The sequence below is a fragment of the Xenopus laevis genome, chromosome 5L, assembly GCF_017654675.1.
Source record: "Xenopus laevis strain J_2021 chromosome 5L, Xenopus_laevis_v10.1, whole genome shotgun sequence".
Taxonomy (NCBI): Eukaryota; Metazoa; Chordata; class Amphibia; order Anura; family Pipidae; genus Xenopus; species Xenopus laevis.
The window spans coordinates 158,800,784-158,825,645 of record NC_054379.1 but is presented as its reverse complement, the minus strand read 5'-3'; the positions used below and the strand labels follow the sequence as shown (position 1 = coordinate 158,825,645).

General features: G+C 41.9%; 1 protein-coding gene and 1 pseudogene across 1 annotated transcript in view; both read right to left on the bottom strand.

Annotated features, from left to right (window-relative positions):
• Nucleotides 1-24,862, bottom strand: part of cyp39a1.L (cytochrome P450 family 39 subfamily A member 1 L homeolog) — a 63,672-nt gene that overhangs the window by 22,635 nt on the left and 16,175 nt on the right. The window contains 5 exon segments of the mRNA NM_001095642.1: nucleotides 16,137-16,225; nucleotides 19,137-19,232; nucleotides 20,298-20,431; nucleotides 22,996-23,086; nucleotides 24,458-24,553. Coding sequence (NP_001089111.1) covers nucleotides 16,137-16,225; nucleotides 19,137-19,232; nucleotides 20,298-20,431; nucleotides 22,996-23,086; nucleotides 24,458-24,553 — 506 coding nt within the window.
• Nucleotides 5,840-7,168, bottom strand: LOC121393854 (annotated as a pseudogene).

Here is a 24,862-nt window from a genome sequence, read left to right as displayed (position 1 = left end):
GGCACCCGCTCGCAGTGACGTAACTAAAGGGGCAGAGCAGGCAGAAATCTATAAATGGAGGAGCCGGAATTGTTAGGTCGACCCAAAGATTTGATGCAGCACCCTGCCTGAACCCTGCCCCCTGCCGGACCCGCAGGTATACCCTCACATCACTAGTGAGAATAGTATTGGTTTCTTAGCAGAGCTGCCAGACAAGTCAGATGTGCATCCCTTAAACAATAACCAACCCAACCTGAAACCTAAGCCTTCAAGACTACATGTCCCATCCAGCCAGAAGTGGTTGTGGCATGAAAGTCAAGGAGACATATTTTACATAATTTGGGGTGAACAGGGCAGTAAATGCCACTCTTTATACCAGAGACAACTCCCAGGCTCAATTTTTCCAGTTTAGAAATGTCATTGCCCTTTCTCAAAACTACTAAATGACCTATTGCACACTTCTAGTGCCTGGGTATATTAAAAGAAAAACACTGACATGATACAGTTACATATAATGTACTTTTATTAAAGCAATAAAACTTTTATTACAATAATAATAATAAAACAATATCATATTCTGGGGGGGAGGGGGAATTCCTTCCTGACTCCAAATTGGCAATCGCACCAGTCCCTGGTCAACTTGTATTATAAGTTATCTTCCATAACCCTATATTCCCTCATTTGGGGGTTTGGCAAAAGCAGCATTTTTCTCTATGTCTTCTGTGGCCTCACCCATTGGGAATGAGAAGCCATCTCCTAAGCTGCTGAAGATTGGGAGGAACCAGTATTTCTTTTCATTGCCAAACACTTCTCTCAGATTCTTGCTGAAGCCCAAGTTATAGGGATTATTCTCCTCAGTTTTGTCATCAGCTATGTTATCATTTTCCTCTCTAGAAGTTACATTTGTTAAAGCCAGTTCAGACTGACCAAGGCAAAATAGAAATAGGATTATAGAGAAGATTGTGGTCAGGCAGAACAGCACAATGATGGGGACTTTGGATGGGCTGTTGGGCAGCTGATGAGTCCAGAATAGTATGGAGAAATGAAGCGACACTGCACTAGTGAATATGCACAATAGCATTGCATACGTCAGGCACAGGAGGAAGAACTTGTAGTTGGAGAATCCCACACAGTTGTTTAGAAATACGCAGTGATGATCCAGTTTCAGTATACAGACGTTACACACTGGGCAATGGTGGCACCTGTCTGGCTTTAACATTTGGCATGTGGCACAGTACCGAACATCTCCTTTTGGATCCTTAGTATAAATAGGCAAGTCTTTAGCCGTACGAATGAGGATCTCCTGCAGCACTTGTGGCCTCTCATCACTCAGGTACAGCTGCTTGTCAGACTCCGATGGGCGGAATTTTTCAGGAGGGACAGCGGGAGGCGTCATAACAGTCCGGAGATAACACCACACGCACAGGAGGAACAAAAGGTGGAAAATCACCAGGAAAGTCACCTTTGCCTCTAATAACTGTACAGTGAATATGCACAGCTCCATCACAAATATATAATAGCAGGTAGCAAGGAGTCCAATGATGAATATAGGCAGGACCCGGCCGGCCTTCCTCTCGCCAGAATAGTCATTTTCTTCTTCTGTTTCATTAATTGTTATCTTAGTATCTTTCTCTTCTTTTGACATAATTATAGTTTTGAAATAACGATAAAAAGTAAGAAAAAATTCAAAAATTGATAAGACTGAGTCTCTGATGTGTCACCACCAGCGCTCGTAGGTCTTATGACAAAGCAAGTAAGCGAGTAACATCAGTAAACAACTCTCCTCTTTATGACATCACAATGCACTCTGTATTCTCCTCTTTATGACATCACAATGCTCTCTGTATTCTTAGCCAATAGGAAGCCAGATGAAAATGATCTGCAGATCAACAACTTTTCATGTACCTTAGGGTAAACAATGTAACCATAGAAACCAACTGACATGCCACTCCCACCATTCCTGCAGTGCAACTCACCTTTCCATATATTTAACCTGCCAACAGTGTTACAGATTTAATGATCATTACTAATTATTTTGGCAGAATAACAGTGACTGGAAAGTTCAAAGAATTTTGCCCAATAAAGAGATCATTGGGTGCTATTTACTGATTTCTTCTCATTTCTTCCTTATTTCCTACTGAATGTCCCTTAGTAACAGGCTGGGGATACAGGCACAGGGAATCTATGAACTGCTGATGTACCACAGAGCTTACAGTTATGGCAGCCCAAATCCATAGGAAGTGGACAGAATTATGGTAACAGTTTGGCCTTGTCATTCACTCATTACCCAACCACACCAGTGTCCCCCACTCTGACCAGTACCCCAAAATCCCATTTGTCCTACTATCACATCCCATTGCCCCTATTGTACGGACCCTGTCACACTGCCTTATCACACATTCCTCATTGGGATAGTTTGTCCTTGTAGAATATTATGCACTGAAATTAGGAATTTGCTCTATATTCATAAATTATTTCTAACAAGTTTCATTTGATTTTCCAGTGTATATTGTGTGCACAAGATGGCAGCCCATGTACAAATACAGATGGGTTGTATATACAGAATCTCCAAAACCCTTTATTTCCACCATTGCAGGATACTGAGCTCATTAACATGATTAATTAGGAGAGTGACTGAGATAAGAAAGCTTAGCAAGGCAAAAGGAACAGATACATTTGTCATTTTATGAGACCCAGATATATGTTTGTTAACTTTTTGTTTTTGTATGTTTCGAGTGTCAGAATGGTTAATAACTTTGTGCATTTTCATTCTGCTAATACTATTGCTAGAAAGGGTGTGCTTTATGTGTGCTAGTGTAGGGGACTGATAAATAGTTTCCCCTTTTTTATTGTGCAGTCCCTTAAAGTTTGGCCTCTAAAGTGACCCTTAGTTTATGGAGGGAGTAATGTTCCCCTTCCTGGTGGCCTTTAGAGTTCCCTGGTTTAGCCACAAAGTGGCAGTGTGCTAATATATATATATATATTGGGAAGCCATGTGGTTCTAAGGGCTTTTTGCCAGAGACTCCCACAGGGCAAGGGAGTCAAGAGTGGAACCTCAATCTAGTGAAGGATTTAGCAAGTGGCGAGCCATCTCCTGTTATAGGTCTCTCTAGGAGGGACAGTTAGGTTCAGGGCTATTTAGACCAGTCTTGGGCTCCACCAAGGAGTGTTAGAGGGGCTAGATTCCCAGTGTTCCCATGCTTTATGTGTGCTAGTGTAGGGGACTGATAAATAGTTTCCCCTTTTTTATTGTGCAGTCCCTTAAAGTTTGGCCACTAAAGTGACCCTTAGTTTATGGAGGGAGTAATGTTCCTCTTCCTGGTTCAGATCAGAGTTTCCTTAAATGAGAAGGATCTAGGGGTTTTTGTAGATAACAAGTTGTCTAATTCTGGGCAGTGTCATTCTGTGGCTACTAAAGCAAATAAAGTTCTGTCTTGCATAAAAAAGCGCATTAACTCAAGGGATGAAAACATAATTATGCCTCTTTATAGGTCCCTGGTAAGGCCTCATCTGGAGTATGGGGGCAGTTTTGGACTCCAGTCCTTAAGAGGGATAGAAACAGGGCCGGGTTTACATAGCGGATGCCCCTAGGCCCACTGCCGTTCATCGCCCCTCTCCCCTCCCCTTTATTCGTGCAAATGTTCATGGAGATTGTATCTCCTGCACATCCCCAGTGTTTTTGAACCAATGTGGGCGTGGTTGGGCAGCATGCCCCCCCCTAAAATCCTGCCACCCTAGGCCCGGGCCTAGGTGGCTTTTCCACAAATCCGGGGCTGCACACACACAAGCACACACACAAGCACACACACAGACACAAAAGAACACACACATACAGACACACAAGAACATAAAAGAGACATTTTTTCACTTGGGCACTTTATTATGCCACAGCCTCTCCATTCCAAACAGAACTTGGCAAAACAGTGTTACAACCGGAACACATTGGCACTGATGCAGGGAGAGACCCGCAATGTGAATTTGAGGGAAGAAAATGTTATTCCAACTTGATGGGCTTCTGTCATTTTGTCCGACTCTCTTTCATTCAGGGGTGTGTGAATTGGCTCAGGAAAACATTCTATTCAGAAAACTTCTGTATTACTGACATGCAACATTCGGGAACAGGGTGGGAGCTAGTGGTGGGCAACACCTAGGGAGCAACAACATCGGGAAAGTGTGGGGGAAATTTTCAGAAAATACTTTTATTGCAGAATGTGCAGAAGCACACTACTATCCAATGGCGTAACTACAGGGGGTGCAATGTTGCTGTGTGTGCCGGCAGCATGTCAGTGTGCAATGGGAGGGGGGCTGGTGGGTGCGCATCTTGCACTGGGGCCGCTGTTGCCAAGTTATGCCACTGTCACTATCTAAGCAGCTCATCGTTGGACCAGTCTCACTTCCCATTTCATTTGCTTGAATATCAGGGGCGTAACTACAGAGAAAGCAGACCCTGCAGCTGCCGGGGGGCCCAGGAGGTCCAAATAAAGTGAAATTTCAACATATATTGGTAAAACATGACAACCTCTAGATATGATGGGGTAGAGTCCTGAGGGGAACCAATTTCTAAGACCCGGACCCGACCAAAACCCGCAGCCCACGACCCAAACCGCAATCTGCATATTTTCCCACTTTGATCCGCAACCCACCGACCACCATCAAACAGGAAGTGATGTTGCTGCAAACCGGACGTGAAATCATCTCCTGCCATAGAATAATAAATGTACGGAAAAGTATTATCATGGCCGCCCTTGGGGTGACCTCATCTACAGGGCCGGACTGGCAGTTTAAAGCAGCCCTGACAAACAAAAACTAAGCAGCCCACATGCATGTAGTGTCTATACAAAGTGTCCAAATATGGGTTTCAATAGTAATAAATTGAATTGCATTGAGACTTTACTTACACAGTATACAGTCCGATAAGCCTTATTATAGACGTGGATTAACAAAATATAGCGCTCAAGAATGCACTCATGGGGCCTTGCAAAGCTGAACAGCACACTGTGAAATACTTCACTGCACACCTGCTCATAAAGGTATCATTTATTATGGGGAATTCATATAATTATTAGATCAGAGGTCTATTTGGGCAATTTCTCTAAATGGCTAAATGGCTTAAAAACCAAGGGCTTGAATTCACCTGAAATAGACAGACATAATGACAAAAGGTATGTGCTTTTAACTAGGGATGCACTGAATCCACTATTTTGGATTCGGCCGAACCCCCGAATCCTTCGTGAAATATATGGCTGAATACCGAATCCAAATTTGCATATGCAAATTAGGGGTGGGAAGGGGAAAACATTTTTTACTTCCTTGTTTTGTGACAAAAAGTCACACAATTTCCCTCCCCGTCCCTAATTTGCATTTGCAAATTAGGATTAGGATTCGGTTTGGCCGGGCAGAAGGATTCGGCTGAATCCAAATCCTGCTGAAAAAGGCGGAATCCTGTCAAATCCCGAACCAAATCCTGGATTCGGTGCATCTCTACTTTTAACCATTAAAGAGATAAACTTTTTTTCAACTTTTTTTTAGGGATGCACCGAATCCAGGATTTGGTTCGGGTTTCGGCCTTTTTCAGCAGGATCCAGCCGAATCCTTCTGCCAGGCCGAACCTAATCCGAATCCTAATTTGCATATGCAATTTCGGAGAGGGGAGGGAAATCATGCGACTTTTTGTCACAAAACAAGGAAGTAAAAAATGTTTTCCCCTTCCCATCCCTAATTTGCATATGCAAATTAGGGTTCGGATTTGGTTCGGTATTCGGCCTTGGGTTCAATTACAAGGAACATCACAAGGACACATTAAGATTCAAGTTTATTGCAATTTATTAATTACAATTAATAAAGTACAACAGGCATTTAAACAAGTGCAACAGGTATTTGCATATTTCAAAATAATACATAATACATAAGTCTATGTGCCCAGAGGGCACCAACTAAAGCATCTCAGCAGTTGTCTTCTTCCTTTGAAAATGTGCTCAGGATGCTGAGAATAAGGTTGGAAGTATCCGTCAGATCTTTCTCCATCAGAAGAAGCTCCTACTATGAGAAGCCCCATCCTTGGTACAGATGAAAGTGGGTAACAAAGGGGCTGAAGGAATTTCCACCCTTGTAGGCTGTACGGAGAAAGTGCAACATCTTCTATGTGAGATCCATTCCTTCTATTTACGGTAGATTTAGTTCTATTTGCACTTCAACATGATTCTCCTTTTCTAAATTTTCTGGATTGGGGACATTGTTGTCCTGTGTTTGGCAGCAAAGCAGCGTTTTTTTCTCTATGTCTTCTGTAGCATCACCCATTGGGAATGAGAAGCCATCTCCTAAGCTGCTGAAGATTGGGAGGAACCAGTATTTCTTTTCATTGCCAAACACTTCTCTCAGATTCTTGCCGAAGCCCAAATTAAAGGGATTATTCTCCTCAGTTGTGTCATCATTATCCTCTCTAGCAGTTACATTCAATAAAGCCAGTATGAAATGATTATGGAAAATTTCAGAAAAGGATTATAGCGAAGAACGTGGTCAGGCTGAACAGCACAATGATGGGGACTTTGGATGGGCTGTTGGGCAGCTGATGAGTCCAGAATAGTATGGAGAAATGAAGCGACACTGCGCTAGTGAATATGCACAATAGCATTGCATACGTCAGGCACAGGAGGAAGAACTTGTAGTTGGAGAATCCCACACAGTTGTTTAGAAATCCGCAGTGATGATCCAGTTTCAGTATACAGACGTTACACACTGGGCAATGGTGGCACCTGTCTGGCTTTATCACATGGCATGTGGTACAGTACCTTACAGCCTTCTTAATATGCAAGTCTTTAGCCATACGAATGAGGATCTCCTGCAGCACTTGTGGCCTCTCATCACTCAGGTACAGCTGCTTGTCAGACTCCGATGGGCGGAATTTTTCAGGAGGGACAACGGGAGGCATCATAACAGTCCGGAGATAGCACCACACGCACAGGAGGAACAAAAGGTGGAAAATCACCAGGAAAGTCACCTTTGCCTCTAATAACTGTACAGTGAATATGCACAGCTCCACCACAAATATATAATAGCAGGTAGCAAGGAGTCCAATCAAAAGTAGAACCACAACCCGGGAGATCTTCCTCTCGCCAGAATAGTCATCTTCATAATATTTAGAGCATTATTTTACATTTGTACTTTTTTAAATCAGATCTTTTAATAAATTCCATGACATTTACATAGTAGCATAGTAAGTTAGGTTGAACACACGTCCATCAAGTTCAACCTTTTTTTTTTCTTTTTTTAATCTGCCTAACGGCTAGTTGATCCAGAGGAAGGCAAAACAAAACCCATCTGAAGCCTCTCCAATTTGCCTCAGAGGGGAAAAAAATTCCTTGCAAAATGGCAATGGGACCAGTCCCTGGATCAACTTGTAATATGAGCTATCTCCCATATCCCTGTATTCCCTCACTTGCTAAACACCATCCAACCCCTTCTTATACCTATCTAATGTATCAGCCTGTACCACTGATTCAGGGAGACAATTCCACATCTTCACGGCTCTCACTGTAACAAACCCCTTCCCAATATTTAGCTGGAACCTCTTTTCTTCTAATCGGAATGGGTGACCTTGTGTCAGCTGGAAAGACCTACTGGTAAATAAATCATTAGAGAGATTATTATATGATCCCCTTATATATTTATATATAGTTATCATATCACCCCTTAAGCGCCTCTTCTCCAGAGTGAACATCCCCAATTTCCAATTCCGCCATTGCTTCACAGCAGCTTGTTTATATGAACTATAGTAGTGTTTCTGAAGCAAACATATCAGTTTTACCAGTGCAGGGCATTTTTTGGTGTTACTGTTCCTTTAAGAACTCAAATTTGACCTAAAATTCGCCACCTAAACCCTGCCAAATTACTGTATAAGTCAATGGGAGAGTTCCAGGGTTCAATTTGGTGATGTTTGCAGCCTTCCTGACATACGAGTTTTTTAAATTCGAATCGAGTTTTTTAAATTCGAATCGAGTTTTTTAAATTCGAATCGAGTTTTTTAAATTCGAATCGAGTTTTTTAAATTCGAATCGAGTTTTTTAAATTCGAATCGAGTTTTTTAAATTCGAATCGAGTTTTTTAAATTCGAATCAAGTTTTTCTAATTTCAATCATTATGGAACAAATATGGATGATTATAATGTCTCAGTTTTCCCACAGGGCTGCAATCAGACGACGCCAATCTAATATAGGGTAGGACTACACGGACGATTTTGTAACGATCCGACGCGTCAAATCGGATGAGATGGAAATAAGGTAAGTGAATGCGTTGTCAGATGGTGTCGCAGCATTGATTCGACGCGACACGACTGTCAGATGCAGCGCGGATCGTTTTTTCGCAGTGTGTCGGATCGTTCCAAAAATCGTCCGTGTAGTCCTACCCTTAGGCCGCAGATAAGACAAGAGAGGTTCAAATCACGATAACATTTGAAAGAGGCATCTTCCTAAAATAAAATAAAAGCAAGATGTTATTTGTTCATCTGCAAGAGCTTTTAGACCTATATTTTATCATTTAATTACATGTAACCCCTTACAATTGTCTCGACAGGTCAATGGGGTTTTTAGTGCAGGAGCTCAGGGTGACACAGTCCATGTGCTGAATGGAGAGGGGTCGGCCATTATGTATGAGAGGGGTAGATTAGTAGCAGCATATTAGACATGGGAATAGCTGTGTCGTGTCATTTGTGCATTACAGTCACCAGTACGGCAGATAACAGGCGCACAGCCCAGATGCGTCAAGTAAACTTCTAATATTATTTTAATGGCACTTTGTGGTCTGAGGACTTGTTAAAAATAACTTGCTGACAGAGAGAATCAGAAACACAAAGCAAAAGCCTCTGACTAATGTGCCAGGATATAATTTACTCTGCCACTTAAAGCATAAATACTATTGCTGCTCCCCTTCCTTTCCTCAGATTCATAAAAAAAAAAACATTCTTTATTACTGATGTACAGCAGGTCCAGTTTTGTTTTGTCAGAAGCCATGTTTGTTTGTCATTACCCATAATGCAGTGCATGAGACAGTCTGATCTGCCAGGCAAGGCAGGCTCATTATCTGCACATTTAAATGTAAAACTTGTAGCCCTAGATAATGAAAAAAGGTTCTGAATGGGTTAAATGGCCCTATTTGTAGGCAACGCTACATCACTGTCATTCTGTGGCTACTAAAGCAAATAAAGTTCTGTCTTGCATAAAAAAAGGACATTAACTCAAGGGATGAAAACATAATTCTGCCTCTTTATAGGTCCCTGGTGAGGCCTCATCTGGAGTATGGGGGCAGTTTTGGACTCCAGTCCTTAAGAGGGATATAAATGAGCTGGAGAGAGTGCAGAGACTAAGTGCAACTAAATTGGTTAGAGGGAGGGAAGAGTTAAATTATGAGGGGAGACTGTCAAGGTTGGGGTTGTTTTCTCTGGAAAAAAGGCACTTGCGAGGGGACATGATTAGACTTTACAAGTACATTAGAGGACATTATAGACAAATAGCAGGGGACCTTTTTACCCATAAAGTGGATCACCGTACCAGAGGCCTCCCCTTTAGACTAGAAGAAAAGAAGTTTCATTTGAAGCAACGTAGGGGGTTCTTCACAGTGAGGACAGTGAGGTTGGGGAATGCACTGCCGGGTGATGTTGTGATGCTGATTCAGTTAATGACTATAAGAGGGACTTGGTTGATTTTTTGGACAGACAGAATATCAAAGGCTATTGTGATACTAAACTCTATAGTTAGTATAGGTATGGGTATATAGAATTTATGTGAAAGTAGAGAGGGGTGAGTGTATGGATGCTGGGTTTTCATTTGGAGGGGTTGGACTTGATGGACTTTGTCTTTTTTCAAACAGATTTAACTATGTAACTATATGTATCAAACTCAGTAAAGTGGATACAGGCACTATTTAGATCTCTTGAAGCCACAATAAAAATTAACAAGGAAAGGGTTACAAGGCAGGGGGCGCCCCCTCTCACCAGTTCTCTTTGCATGGAACCACTGACAAGCCTAGAAAACCCTCCTATATCTAGCCAACCCTCCTATATCTAGCCAACCCTCCTATATCTAGCCAACCCTCTTATATCTAGCCAACCCTCCTATATCTAGCCAACCCTCCTATATCTAGCCAACCCTCTTATATCTAGCCAACCCTCCTATATCTAGCCAACCCTCTTATATCTAGTCAACCCTCCTATATCTAGCCAACCCTCCTATATCTAGCCAACCCTCTTATATCTAGCCAACCCTCTTATATCTAGCCAACCCTCCTATATCTAGTCAACCCTCCTATATCTAGCCAACCCTCTTATATCTAGCCAACCCTCTTATACATAGCAAATCCTCTTATACCTAGCCAATCCTCCTATATCTAGCCAACCCTCTTATATCTAGCCAACCCTCCCATACCTAGCCAATCCTCCTATACCTAGCAAAAAATAACAATTGGTGGCCAGTGTGCCCTACACAGGCTCCCTAAGCAAGTTAAAAAAACAGTGGTGGTCAGGGCCCCCATAAAAATTTTAATAAAAAAAGCACATTGATGGCCAGGGGTTAAAATAATGACCATTGGTGTTCAATGGAATTTACCTTTAAAGTTTGTTTGTTCTCTTCTCCCTCCTCAGCAGGCTAGGTATAGGAGGGTTTACTAGATATAAGATGGTTGGCTAGATATAGGAGGGTTGGCTTGCTATAGTAGGGTTGGCTAGATATAGGAGGGTTGGCTAGATATAAGAGGGTTGGTTAGATATAGGAGGGTTGGCTAGATATAGGAGGGTTGGCTAGATATAGGAGGATTGGCTAGATATAAGAGGGTTGGTTAGATATAGGAGGGTTGGCTAGATATAGGAGGGTTGGCTAGATATAAGAGGGTTGGTTAGATATAGGAGGGTTGGCTAGATATAGGAGGATTGGCTAGGTATAGGAGGGTTGGTTAGATATAAGAGGGTTGGCTAGGTATAGGAGGATTGACTAGGTATAGGAGGATTGGCTAGGTATAGGAGGGTTGGCTAGGTATAGGAGGATTGACTAGGTATAGGAGGATTGGCTAGGTATAGGAGGGTTGGCTAGGTATAGGAGGGTTGGCTAGCTATAGGAGGGTTGGCTAGATATAGGAGGGTTGGCTAGCTATAGGAGGGTTAGCTAGAACACTATTGTCTCAACTCTACTAGAATATCTCAGTCCCTAATATTAGCTTAGTGAAACTACAGCTGTCCATAGACAGGGTGGCCTGGCCACCCAAATCATGTTCCTCTATAACCTAAACTAAATGTAATCACAGTGCGGTGGTGGGTTGGTGGGTTTCTGGATAATTCTGCTACATGCCTAGAAGGGAACTAAAGAATCGCCTGTTTAGAGGCTGTGCATATACAACCAAAGCAACTCCTGCTATGAGGAGGGGTCTCTGGCTATGGAACATAATTCCAAGGCCACAAAGCTATATATGGTCTAGATCTGGCTACTTGACCTGAATTATAAGACCAAATTTATCACTGACCCTTCAAAATAACGACATAGACTGCACAACTGGTCTAAGTAAACTTTATTTAGTAAGTTTACACTTTTTTCTTTCCTTGATTGTTTAAAATGTCTCTTTCCCTTTTTTCCTGTTAATAATCTATAAAAGCAAACTCATTGTGCTCCACTGTAAGGGACACAGTCTCTTGAGTCCCACGATTACTACTAATCTATACCATTCAACAGGGCTCAAGTACATCAGCAAGTGCAGTTTCAGTCCCTGCCCATTCCTACAGTCAGTTACATGTAAAACCACCTTTTGGGTATTTGTGCCAAATTACGCTTTATGCACTTCCATGTAGTTGCGCTCGGCTCCACTCAGGCCTTCTTGGCTTCTGTTCCGAATTAATTGCTGCTGCACCTATTGACGCAGGGGAACCCTGGTACTACCCCCCACAATGCAGCGTTCTTTTCTTAGAATTTTGAAATCATTGTGGTCACAAAGGGGCAACGCTCTTGGTGCAAACGTACCGCACTTACTGCAGTTACAGGTGATTCTTCAAAATAAACACAATTTATTAACTGTAAAAGTTATGAAGTTACGATTTTACACTGCGTTTTTAAAGATTCCCTCGTTGGCATAGTTATGCCAGTAATGCAATCACACTGAAATGAATCGGATCTGCCAAATGGCAAAAACATGCAGTTCCAATGGGCAATGAAAATTGCCATGAACTTTTCATGAATACTGATCGCAATATATACACAATAGAAACCACCATATGTGGCTGAAATGCATGTAGTAGAATGTGTCACTGAATCCTTATGTTAAAGGAGAAGGAAAGTCGTGAACCACTTGGGGTGACAAATGTTAGGCACCCCCAAGTGAATGTATTGACTTACCTGAAACCCCGGGCCGGTGCTCCTATCAGCAGAAAACTGTACAGGCCCGGGGTTATACCAGTGAGCACCACGGAGCGATGCTCTTCCGGCTTCTTCTGTCTTCAAATTTCCCAGGGGCAGACACATGCGCATTAGAGTGAAAAGCCGAACTTTAACTAAAAATGCGGCTTTTTCGTTCTACTGCGCTTGCGTATGCCCCGGGAAATTTGAAGAAAGAAGAAGCCGCAAGAGCATCGCTCCATGTTGCTCACTGGTATAACCCTGAGCCGGTGCAGTTTTCTGCTGATAGGAGCACTGGCCTGGGGTATCAGGTAACTGAGTGAACTTGTGGATGCCTAACATTTGGCACCCCCAAATGGTTAACAACTTTTCTTCTTCTTTAAGTGTGGTCCATCGGCATTAGTGGGAGTGATGGGCGAATCTGACCCAATTCGCTGAAAATTTGTGAAATTACGATAATTCTAAATGCATTCTATAGGTGACAATTTTTTTTGACTCGCGAGATGGTGCTGCGAAACTTGGTGAAACATTTTGCTCATCGCTATGTGACCCTTGTCATTAGGTTTATGTAATTACCACAATCTAATGATGCAATGGGGAACAAGAGGTTACTGATAATCACAATGGGGTATGGGAAAGTTGAAGGAAATTGCTGGGGCTCGAATCAGCCTGTGTTTATGAAATTGCGGAATTCCGCCACTGATGGGATTGTAAAAAACACAGGGATTGGGATTGGATCAAGCCTTATTGTCCATCTCAAGGTATGTATATTGGGGAAACCAATCCACTTGTTTGGCAACCTTATCAGACAAGGGGACCTTTAAATGTATGTCCAGCTTGGTGGGCGTGGGAAGGGGCAGGGAAATTACACTTTTGCCCATTTATTACCCTGGTTTTTCTTAAATACTGAGACAAATGTAATTCATTTACACAAATCTCCAGAAATCCTGTCTATTACTAAGGTATACTCTGCTTTTTATTGCTTCCATTGAGTAGGAGGAAATAACGGACAATATAGAAGCCCTGAGGTTACCCTTCATTCTGAGCAATAAAAAGGTGTTTCTAGCAGATTCATGCAAGGGAAATGAGTTATGTTTGCACCTTTTAGAAGAAGTGAGCAAATAATTCTGTAGAGGTCAAATATCTCCCCTGAAAGACATATGCATTCACAGTTGGGTTGTCAGAGACGTCAGTCAGAATTTGAAGTGTGAGCCTAGGGGTTAGATGTGTAAATATGAGAGCTGCCTGCCAGTAGGAAAACATATTTTATATTTACGAGAGATAGTTAAAATGGTAGTCCTATGCAGTACAGGTATGGGATCCGTTATCCAGAAACCCGTTATCCAGAAAGCTCTGAATTACGGAATGGCTGTCTCCCGTAGACTCCACTTTATCCCAATAATCCACATTTTTAAAAATGATTTCCTTTTTCTCTGTGATAATAATAAAACAGTAGCATGTACTTGATTCAAACTAAGATATATATAATCCTTATAAGGCAAAACCAGCCTATTGGGTTTATTTATTTTCTAGTAGAATTTAGGTATGAAGATCCAAATTACAGAAAGATCCGTTATCCATAAAACCCATTCTAGATAACAGGTCCTATACCTGTAGTGACAATCCCAAGTGCAAATTGTGATAACAGAGAAATAAGTCCTGGTTTAGAGCAACCAATCAGATGTCTACCTGGGATACAATAAGAACGATTGCTGAATGATTGGCATGGGTTACTGGGCAGGGAAACCTTTGCTCCATTACTACACGAGCCGAAGTGTCTCACCCAGTTTCCCATTTCCTGATCTCAGAAGGGGAACACAAGGAATGTGGAAATTGTGCGAATCTCAAACGTATCATTGCAACAAACTCCCGGCAACACTTCACAGGGAAGGTGTTAGAATGCAGAAGCAAAAAATCTAATCATTAGGAAAATCAAAATGCAACATTAAAGTAAAAGTCCTGTTGGAAACTAGATTTCTGGAATGTGTTATAAGTCACGTTACGTGTCACTGCCCATAAGATAAAAGCCCTGTATAATACTTGCCTATATTGGTGCATCATACTGTATGTTGTGTGTTATAACAGAAACCAACCACTCCAACAATAAACCCCATTGCAAAGAATTAAGAATCAATATTACATTGCATGATAGCCAGTTGAGGCTGCATTTCTATTATAGACATATAATAATATAATATTATGAATAGTCTGCAGACTATATCTTTACTGATGTGCCTTTATATTACTGTATCTCCCCAAAGACTTCTAATATCCTTAGAACCCCAGTTGCTGCTACACTACAACTATCAGAACCTTAAAGGAGAATTCAACCCTTAACTAAAATAAAACCCTACCCTGTGTAGACCACCCTCCCTCCCCACGCCAGCTTATCTTCTACCCTGGGCAAATGCCCCTAACTTTTTACTTACCCCTCGGTGCAGATTCAGGGATCACAGTGCACGGCAGCCATCTTCCGGGTCTTTGTGTCTCCCGGCGCTTCAGCAATTTCTGTCCATTTCGGCGCATGCGCAGTTGTTGCAAACTGGGAAAATGCTCCAACTTTGCATATGCCGCTTCGCCAGTCTCAGATTACCGAAGATCCAGAATATGGCTGCCTTGAACTCTGATCCCTGAATCTGCACCTATCGGCATGCCCGGATTTGTGAAGAGGCCACAAAGGCCCGGGCCTAGGGCGGCAGGATTTTAGGGGGCAGCTTGCTGCCCAACCACACCCACATTGGTTCAGAAACACTGGGGATGAGCAGGAAATGTTAAATCTCCTGTGCATCACTCCCCATTGCTCTGGTCCCGATGATGAAAATTTGAGTGAACAAAAGGGAGGGGATGGGGACAACGAACGACAGCGGGCCTAGGAGTGCCCACTGTGTAAATCTGGCCCTGCCTAGGGGTAAGTAAAACTTTAGTGTCATTTCCCCAGGTTAGCAGCTAGGCTGGGGGGGGAGGAGGGAGTAGGGTCTACGTAGGGTAGGGAGGTAGGGTTTTTTTTAGTTAAGGGTTGCATTCTCCTTTAAGGGCAGAGACTCGTGGAGATTCGGGGAGATTCAGTCGCCCGGCGGCAAATCACCTCTTCTTCGGGTAACTAATTTCCCCGAACTGCCTTCCCGCCGGCTAGATTCTTAATAGCCAGCGGGATGGCACTCGGAGTGCTCAGCGCCGATTCAGGGGAAAACGCCGCCTGAGGCGGCTCCTGCAATGCTGCCCCCCTCCCCGGTTTACCAGTCGGGAGGGGAAAGCCGTATTTCCGGTTTAAAACCGGAAATTCCGCTCTTAAAGGTACCAGGAGCGGCTTTTTGCCGCCCCTGGAAACCTCCGGCGTGCCGTCTGAGGCGAGTTTCTCAACTCGCGTCGTTGGCGGCGCGCCCCTGGGAGTGCTTCATTTTCCAAAGTCGCCCGAAGTTGCCTCACAAAGAAACTTCGGAAAATGAAGCGCTCTGAGTGCCATCCCGCCGGCGATTTAGATTCTAGCCGACGGGAAGGCATTGCGGGGAGATCAGTCGAAGAAAAGGCGATTTGACACTGGGCAACTAATCTCCCCAAATCTCCACGTGTGTCTCTGCCCTAACAGCCTTTGGGATGCTGAGATTTGCATTAGAGCAACACATGGATCTGCCAATCAGCTGTTTTTGCCCTCTGGTATTAGTATGGGACAGAGCAATTGCCTCTTCCCCTAAACTAAAACATAGACACACACACACACATATATATATATATATATATTATTTGGTACAGTTTCTCTCATTCCACTTTCAGTAATAAATAGAATTCACTGACCTTCCCGGACACTGATACTTCCCTCCGCCAAAGGCCACGAAACCCTCCAAGAAAACATTCTTCTCTAAATTTGCTTTGCTCCAACGTTCCTGTGGGAAGAAAATGCCAATTTTTCCAAGGAGACCATAAGTAAATAATCAGAGCTTTTATTCCCTCGATAACAAACCAGAGCTGCTCAGCCAGTGTCTCTGTATGAATGCGGCCTCAGCAACTTGCTGTATTGGTGCCTCACTCTAATGTGACTTATTGTATAGGAATATTCTCAGTTTGAAGTGATAATGGCATCACACAATTTGCTCTTATTTTTTTGTAACACAAACTTTAAAGGGTAAGTTCATCTTGGCATTAACTCTCAGAACGTGAATATTTTAAGGTGATTATATTTTTTCTAACTTTTGGCAAACACAACCAAAAAGCATATTCGTGCTAAGCCTAAGACTCCAGTAAATAGAGCACTTTAAAGGGCTTGTTTACCTTTAAATAAACTTTTATGACATAGAGAGTGATATTCTGAGACAATTTGAAATTGGTTTTAATTTTTTATTATTTGTGGCTTTTGAGTTATTTAGTTTATTATTCAGCAGCTCTCCAGTTTGTAATTTTAGCAATCTGGTTGCTAGGATCCAAATTCCCCTAGCAACCATGCATTGATTTGAATAAGAGACTGGAATATGAATAGGAGAGGCCTGAATAGGAAGATGAGTAATAAAAAGTAGCAATAACAATACATTTGTAGCCTTACAGAGTATTTGATTTTAGATGGGGTCAGTGACCCCCATTTGAAAGCTGTAATGAGTCAGAAGAAAAAGTCAAATAATTAAAAAAAACTATAAAAATATATAATGAAGACCAATTGAAAAGTTGCTTAGAATTAGATATTCTATAGCATACTAACGGGGGTAATTTATTAAAGCTCAATTTTTTCTGGTTGGGCTTTTAAAGGGGAAAACTTAAATTGTTCAAGGGAAAAAAAAAACCTTGAGATTTATTATCGCTGAAACTGCTAAAAGTCAGAAGACGAAAATACTCCATCTCAAATCTGTCGAGGTCCAATAGAAGTCAATGTCAGATGTCCCTTTTCCAGTTTGAAGATATCGTGGTCTGCTCTGGCTTTCGTACGATAATCCCAAAAAAAGTCAGGGTTTTCGGGTGATAATTCAAAAAAATCGAGCAATTCAGGATCCAAATCCGAAAAATTCATACAATTGAACTTTTTTTCACGGTTTTATCAAGACTTTTCCCGAACCAAATTTTTGCAAGTTATTCTATTAATAAATAAGGTAATGTCGTGGATGGGAGTTTTGGTCGAGTATGTTTTATTAAAATTATAAGAAAAATTACAGTTTTAGTAAATAACTCCCTAAAAGTTAAAATAAAGGTGAATCACCCCTTTAAGCAATTTAATTTATATATATAATGAATGTGTTCGGTTTACAAGAAAGAAGAGTTTAAGTATCTATTTTTCTCTGACAGCCAAGCAGCAATCCAGTGGCTCATGGGTTAATTCTATATGCAGGAGTGTTCCTTAAAGGAGAACTATCGCAAAAATTTTAATGTAATATAGGCTTCATCATACTTAAATCAGAAACTTTGTAAATACAATCAATTAAATATTCTGCATTGTTGCTAAAAAAAAAATCAAGTTTATGATCAGCATCTGTTTCTCTTCATTCTGTCTTCATGCAGCAGTTGGGTGTCAGATATTCATTGACAGTTAGATCCAATATATTTATAGAGGGGCTTCCTTTCCCAGCAGATGTTTTAGAGCTCACTCAAATAACTGATTCCAGTACACACAAAATCTAACAAAATAACTGCCTTTTGCACAAATCCTGCATGTAGAGAGACATGATGTCTGGTGAGTTTAATAGAGTGAGCTCTAATACATCTTCTAGGCAAACGAAAGCCCATACTATAAGATATATTGGATCTAACTGTCAATGAATATCTGACAAACAACTGCTGCATGAAGACAGAATAAAGAGAAACAGATGCTGAGAGAGGGATAGTGAAAATAAACTTCATTATATTAGAAACGATGCTGAATTTTTAAGTGATTCTATTTAAAAAGTTTCTTATTTTACTATGAAGAAGCTTATATTAGATTTAAATTTTCATGATAGTTCCCCTTTAATCAGAATCCCATACCACCCAACATTTTGGAAGTAAAAAGAGGGACAAACATTTTTTTTCCGCACATAGCGCAGCAATTTTTTTGACCACACCCCTTTCTGTGGGCACACCCCCTAATTACCATGTTTGTTTTACAAAATTTGGCAGGTTATGAAAGTTTGAAAATATTTCTCCTTATCTAAACTGTGTTTTTGTGTCTCAAAATTGTTAGAAGTATCTTATTTGCACCTGTTAGCTGTTCTGGGCTCTCTACTAATAGCCAATTAAGTGAGAAACTTTGTTTCTTTTTCTGGCTGTTCAGTGCAGAGAAAAGAGGGACTTTCCAGAATAAATGAGGGACTGCGGGTTGAGCTGTCAAAAGAGGGGCTGTCAAAAGAGGGACTGTCCCTCCGAAAAAGGGACAGTTAGACCAGGGGCCCACCAAAAAATCTTAGACCAGGGGCTCACTCAGTACTATTTTTTTCCTCTCCTCTCGTCACTCACACTTAATTCTCGTAGTCTCTTTTATGTACATACTATAAACTATTTATTCCATCTATTTAGCCTCTTTGTTCTCATAGAAATGGAATGGCCATGAAATAGGCCAAATGTTTTGAAGCAGAAGGCCCACTGACAACTGGGCCCACCGGGAGTTTTCCTGGTATCCCGATGGGCCAGTCCGACACTGTGTACCAGTACAATATGCAGGAGGGATTATAAATGTGGAACCTTCCAGCACAGGGATTCTATTCCTGGCCCTGCAGCAATCTGTGATCACCATGCCAAATAAGTGCAAACATGTATTGGAAATGTGAGGCTTTATATTTAACATGAGTGTGGATAGTAATGACAGCATGCAGAGCCCCTCATAAACCTTATAGAACTTACAGGCCGAAACATTTCTGGTTCAGGAAACAGCACTGGGTCTCGGTGGAGCCAATAAGGCGACAGCATCAGGAGGTCTCCAGCCGGAATGATGTAATTCTAAAGCAACAAGAAAGAACTGAATGTAAGAAGAAACAACCAGCATAGCTTTCTATAGAAGGGGAGCAATTAGGCGCAAATGCTTTTGGTCTCTTTGAAAGCAGCTAGTAAGTTGCAGGTAAAACTTAGTCCCTTTGGAAAATGTATAATGAAGCAATTGAATTCTTAATGAATCAGATGAAAATTGAGCATAGGACTGGCCAGATATGGGATGACTGTGACGTAGTTGGCCAGCTTAAATATATTGCAATATATGGACAAACAATCCCTGTGTTGTTTAAAGGGTAAGGCATTTTTCAGTAGCAGTATGCACAAAATGTCTCTGTCTTAAATATATTGATAATGGGTTGAGTGCAGAGGACCTCTTGGTTGATAAAGGTCTCTGTTGAGACTGAAACGTCGGTTCAATAAACTTATATTTCTTTGTTCATCACCAAAGATGTGTGAGTGCGGTGTAATATGATGTTTTATAATCGACAGACTCCTGCACCCAGGCAGGTAACCTTGTTCAACGGAGTGCACACTTTTGGCTGTATATATATATATAATACACAAAAGCCATGAATATCCTGTAAATTATATCCTTATAAAAGGTGAGTTCTGATGTCATCAGTTATAAACGGTGAGTTCTGATGTCATTTCTGTCACATGACTGACTAAAACTTGTGTATTATAATAAATAAAGTACCCCCAGTTGTAAAATATGAGGATATTAGAAGTTACCTCGGAGTTCCATGACCTGTATAAAAACACTCGGCCTTGTGTTTTTATATGGTCATGAAACTCCTCGGTAACTTATAATATCCTTATATTTTACAAGAGGGGGTACTTTATTCACTATATAACTCAATCAATTGGATAGAGGCCGAAACGTTGGACACCTATGCTAATAAAAACTTCTTGGATTGCGGCTCTATCCAATTGATTAAGTAATAATATATTTTGAGCCTGCACCCACGCTTATACTCAAAATCCGGATTAGAGTGCGGCTGCTTTGCTATTCACAGCCCCCTGAAGAGCGCTACTTTCCCAACACTGAACAAAACGTGCACAATAGCAACGTACATAAATCTTCAGTGGCTGCACAGCTTTCCTGGTGATGGCTCCGGGAGATCTCAGCCGTATGGCCTCCAGTACGCAGTTTTTGATAAACGGAAGCCTTTTCAGCTCAGCTTCATTTATATTTAATGGACTGTTACCTGTCAGGGAAAAGTAAAATCAGTTCAAGCCACAGTGTCCCCTATGGGATAAATATGTTTGCATACGGAAATCAGGTGACTACTAAGCTCTATACATTGGCTCTAGCTGACAATCAAGGCTCCCCGCTCATCTCTATAAAACACACATAAATCCACAAGCTTGTAGCTAAATAGCTTTATGAAATACCTTCAATAAGTATTCAACCCCCTTGGATTTTTCTATACTTTTGTTTTGTTACAACCTGGAATCGAAATGGATTAAATTAGATTATTCAACGTTTGATTTACACGGCATCCTTTATACTTTAAACGCAAAAAGGCTTTTGTTGGCTATTGACTCGCCCCCCATTCTTCAGTAGAATCAATAGAACTATGAGGTTGTGGCCATAATAGCTCATCCCCTATAGATCAAGGGGCATCTCAGACATTAAAGTAGCTATTCCCCCTCTCAGATTTCATGCAGGATTTTCCTTCCACTGCCCCAGGGGGCAACAATGCTGGGAGGGCTAGTTTCAATGTATATTTCCTATCAGAGAATTATTCGTGTTTACTGCTTGCTCCACCTGGTGGCAGAATCAATTAATTAATACTTGAGAACATTTGTGAAGCCAGGTATACGTGAAAAAAAATAACTCTCAATATTTTAAATTGGTTAAAAAAGATAAACAATGCTTATTTACGGTTCTCAGCAAGATAATGCCCTGCATATTCACCAACTTGGACCTTTACATATTGAAATTCAGGGACTGATGGGAATGATAATGTGTCTCTGCAAAGCACTGCACGAATATGACGCCACTATATATATAGATCAGTGCTCTCCAACTTCTGTGGGCCGAAATTTTACCGGCCTACATAGTGGAGGGCCGATAATGGAAGCCAGTGTTAGCCACTCCCTGTTTTCAAACCACACCCACTTTAAACCACACCCATGTTACCACAAGATCATGTCCACATTAATTGTGGTAGCACACCAAAAGTCCAAATGGTTGGTGCTCACTTAAGGGATATCATTATCACTCATATGTGAAAAACGTTGTTATATTAAGACATATCCTTATGCCTCCTCTTCCCCATGGATAACACAGCATCCCCAGCACGATTAAACACCGTAGGGGCCCCTAATCATAATTTATTCTCAAATGCTAACAAACACCCAGAACAAATACCAGGCTTATGTTTCACAGGCAGAGCAGGGCACACACAGGCAGAGCAGGGCACACACAGGCACTCTGTCTGTGCGTGCCCTGCTCTGCCTGTGTGTGCCCTGCTCTGCCTGTGTGTGCCCTACTCTGCCTGTATGTGCCCTGCTCTGCCTGTGTGTGCCCTGCTCTGCCTGTGTCTGCTTTGCCTGTGTGTGCCCTGCTCTGCTTTTTTGTACCCTGCTTTACCTGTGTGTGCCCTGCTCTGCCTGTGTGTGCCCTGCTCTGCCTGTGTGTGCTCTGCCTGTGTGTGCCTTGCTCTGCCTTTGTGTACACTGCTTGCCTGTGTGTGCCCTGCTTTGCCTATGTGCCCTGCTCTGCCTGTATGTGCCCTGCTCTGCCTGTATGTGCCCTGCTCTGCCTGTATGTGCCCTGCTCTGCCTGTGTGCCCTGCTCTGCCTGTGGTGTGTGCCCTGCTCTGCCTGTGTGTGACATACTCTGCCTGTGTGTGCCATGCTCTGCCTGTGTGCCTTGCTCTGCCTGTCTGTACCCTGCTCTGCCTGTGTGTACCCTGCTCTGCCTGTGAAACATAAGCCTGGTATCTGTTCTGGGTGTTTGTTAGCATTTGAAAATGGCCCTTACGGTGTTTAATCCTGTGCTGGGGATGCTGTGTTAGATAAAGCAAGCCTATGACTGCCACCTTGTGTTGCACTGGAGAAATGCACAGTCACAGTATTTCATGTATTTATATCTGCAGCGCTATGCATTTTTGCAGCCCAATATTATCATTAACCAAGGAGTCATGGACTACAAATATATCTGGCCTCTAATTAGTATTCTCTTCCCTCCTGAAACACTTGGTAATTCACTTGCTAGCTGCATTATATATTATATGCTTGTCCAGTTTCCTCTCTACTGTGCTTTATATTCCATCTGTACAATATTAAATATTAGGATTCGGTTCGTGATTTGGCCAGCATTCGGCCTTTTTCAGCAGGAATCGGCCGAATACTTCTGCCCAGCCAAACCGAATTTGCATATGCACATTAGGGCCAGGGAGGGAAATCGCGTGACAAGGAAGTAAAAAATGTTTTTCCTTCCCACCCATAATTTGCATGTGCAAATTATGATTCGAATTCGGTTCAGTATTTGACTGAATCTTTTGCGAAGGATTTGGGGGTTCGGCCAAATACAAAATAGTGGATTTGGTGCATCACTACAGCATCGGACTGGCCCGGCGGGCCACCGATCTTCGCCCCCCAAATAAAACTAGTTGAGGCGCCTTTAGCGCGTTCGCATCGTCAGAGGGGTTCGCGCATTCACGCCGGCGTTCTCATATATGCGCAGGGGGGGGCACGGAAGTTTGTAACCCAGTCACCCCCCCATGTCCAGTCCGTTCCCTGCATTCCTACTAAATATTACCTGTTTTACCAAATACAGAGTATATTTCATCCATGGCAGTCTTGTACACTAGCGGATCTGAAATAATGAAGGCAAGTGTCCAAAAGGTTACCTAAAAAGAAGAGGCCAAAATATCACCAACCAATCGAAAAGAAACAAAGAAAACTTATTTGAATAAGATAGCTGTAAAGATGAATGGCAATTTAAAGTCCCACTGACACACCTCATCTTAAATAATGATTGAACCAACAGCGGTGAGAACCACTATTTTAGTTATTCCCCTGTGCTGGTGCTATAGCTTTAAAGGAGAACTAAACCCTAAAAATTAATATGGCTAAAAATGACAAATGTTATATAGTGAACTTATTGCACGAGGCTAAAGTTTCAGCTTGTCAATAGCAGCAATGATCCAGGACTTCAAACTTGTCACAGGGGGTCACCATCTTGGAAAGTGTCTGTGACACTCACAGGCTCAGTGGGCTCTGATTGGCTGTTGAGAAGCTAAGCTTAGGGCTCGTCACTAATTATCCAGCAGAAAATGAGCTTCCCCTTTAATATAAGATGATGCTACAGGTTTGCTGATTATTAAATTCTGATGCTTATTGTACTGGTTTCTGTGCTGCCATGTAGTAATTATCTGTATTAATTACTAATCTGATATTGTGACATTTCTATTCTATGGGGCATATTTATTATGCTGTCTAAAATTAAATTCACAGATAAAAACAAATTAAAAAGCTGTGTAAAAGTCTGTGTTATTTTACGCCATGCAGATGCCAGATTTGTCAACGTTAGGAAGGAACTCCAAGAAAAAATGCGTAAAATTTTTATGCAGTTTTTTACAGGGCGAAGTGTGGTGTTTTATCCCCCTGTTTTTTTACACTGCATAATAAGTATGCCCCTATGTGTACTGTACATTATGGAGGTTATTTATTAAAGTCTCATTGGCCTTTTTTCGTGATTTATTAAACCCCAATGGTGTTAAAAGTCTGAATGAAAAAGTACTCCAAATCAGACCTGTCGAGTTCATGTACAATTCAATGGCAGATCTCCCGAAGATATCCTGATTTGCTATGGGTTTACGAACAAGTTGCGGTATTCGGGCGTCAAATCCAGAAAAGTCCTGAACAATACATTTTTGGGAAAATGTATTGATAAATAAGGGGAAACATTTCTGCGGATTTGGTCGAAGTTGTTTTCAGAAAATTCTGAGAAATTTTCGGATTTTTATAAATAGCCTCCTTTGAGTCGGTCCTTAAGTTCAGTAAGTGACAGCAGCACAGAGCATGTGCAGTGAATCAGCAGAAAAGAAGATGGGGAGCTACTGGGGCATCTTTGGAGACACAGATCTTTACTACTAAAGGGCTGTGGTTGCCTTGGGCTGGTACAGAAGCCCAAAACATCATGTACAACATTTCTACCTACTTCTTTAGTTAAGATTTAGTTTTAATCAAGTTTTTCCCCCTATGAGGTATGTACCTACCGGATTGGCGTTGGCTTGAGATGCCCAGAGAAGCAGCAGACTGTTGTTGTAGGTGGCGATTCCTTTGAGTGTGTCCAGTACGTGCTGATGCAATGTCTGAGAAATGTCAGGAATAAATGGAATAAAGTGAGATACAGAATGTGAATCTGCAGAAAAATGTCAGGGTAAGATCTTCTGTGTACTTATTGAGAAGCCTAAAAGTCTCAAAAATGATCTGGTTGGCCAACAGTAATAGGGGGATTTCACAGAAGGCTTCCAACAACAGCGAGTATGAGCCCATGTATAACCTGTTTTTGAGCTGACTAGGATGCATAGGGGCCAGTGTTCGCCAATGATTAAAAAGTCTTGCAACTGGGCGTGTGACCATCTTGACCACCGATCTGGTAGTCCAGGAATGAATGGGAA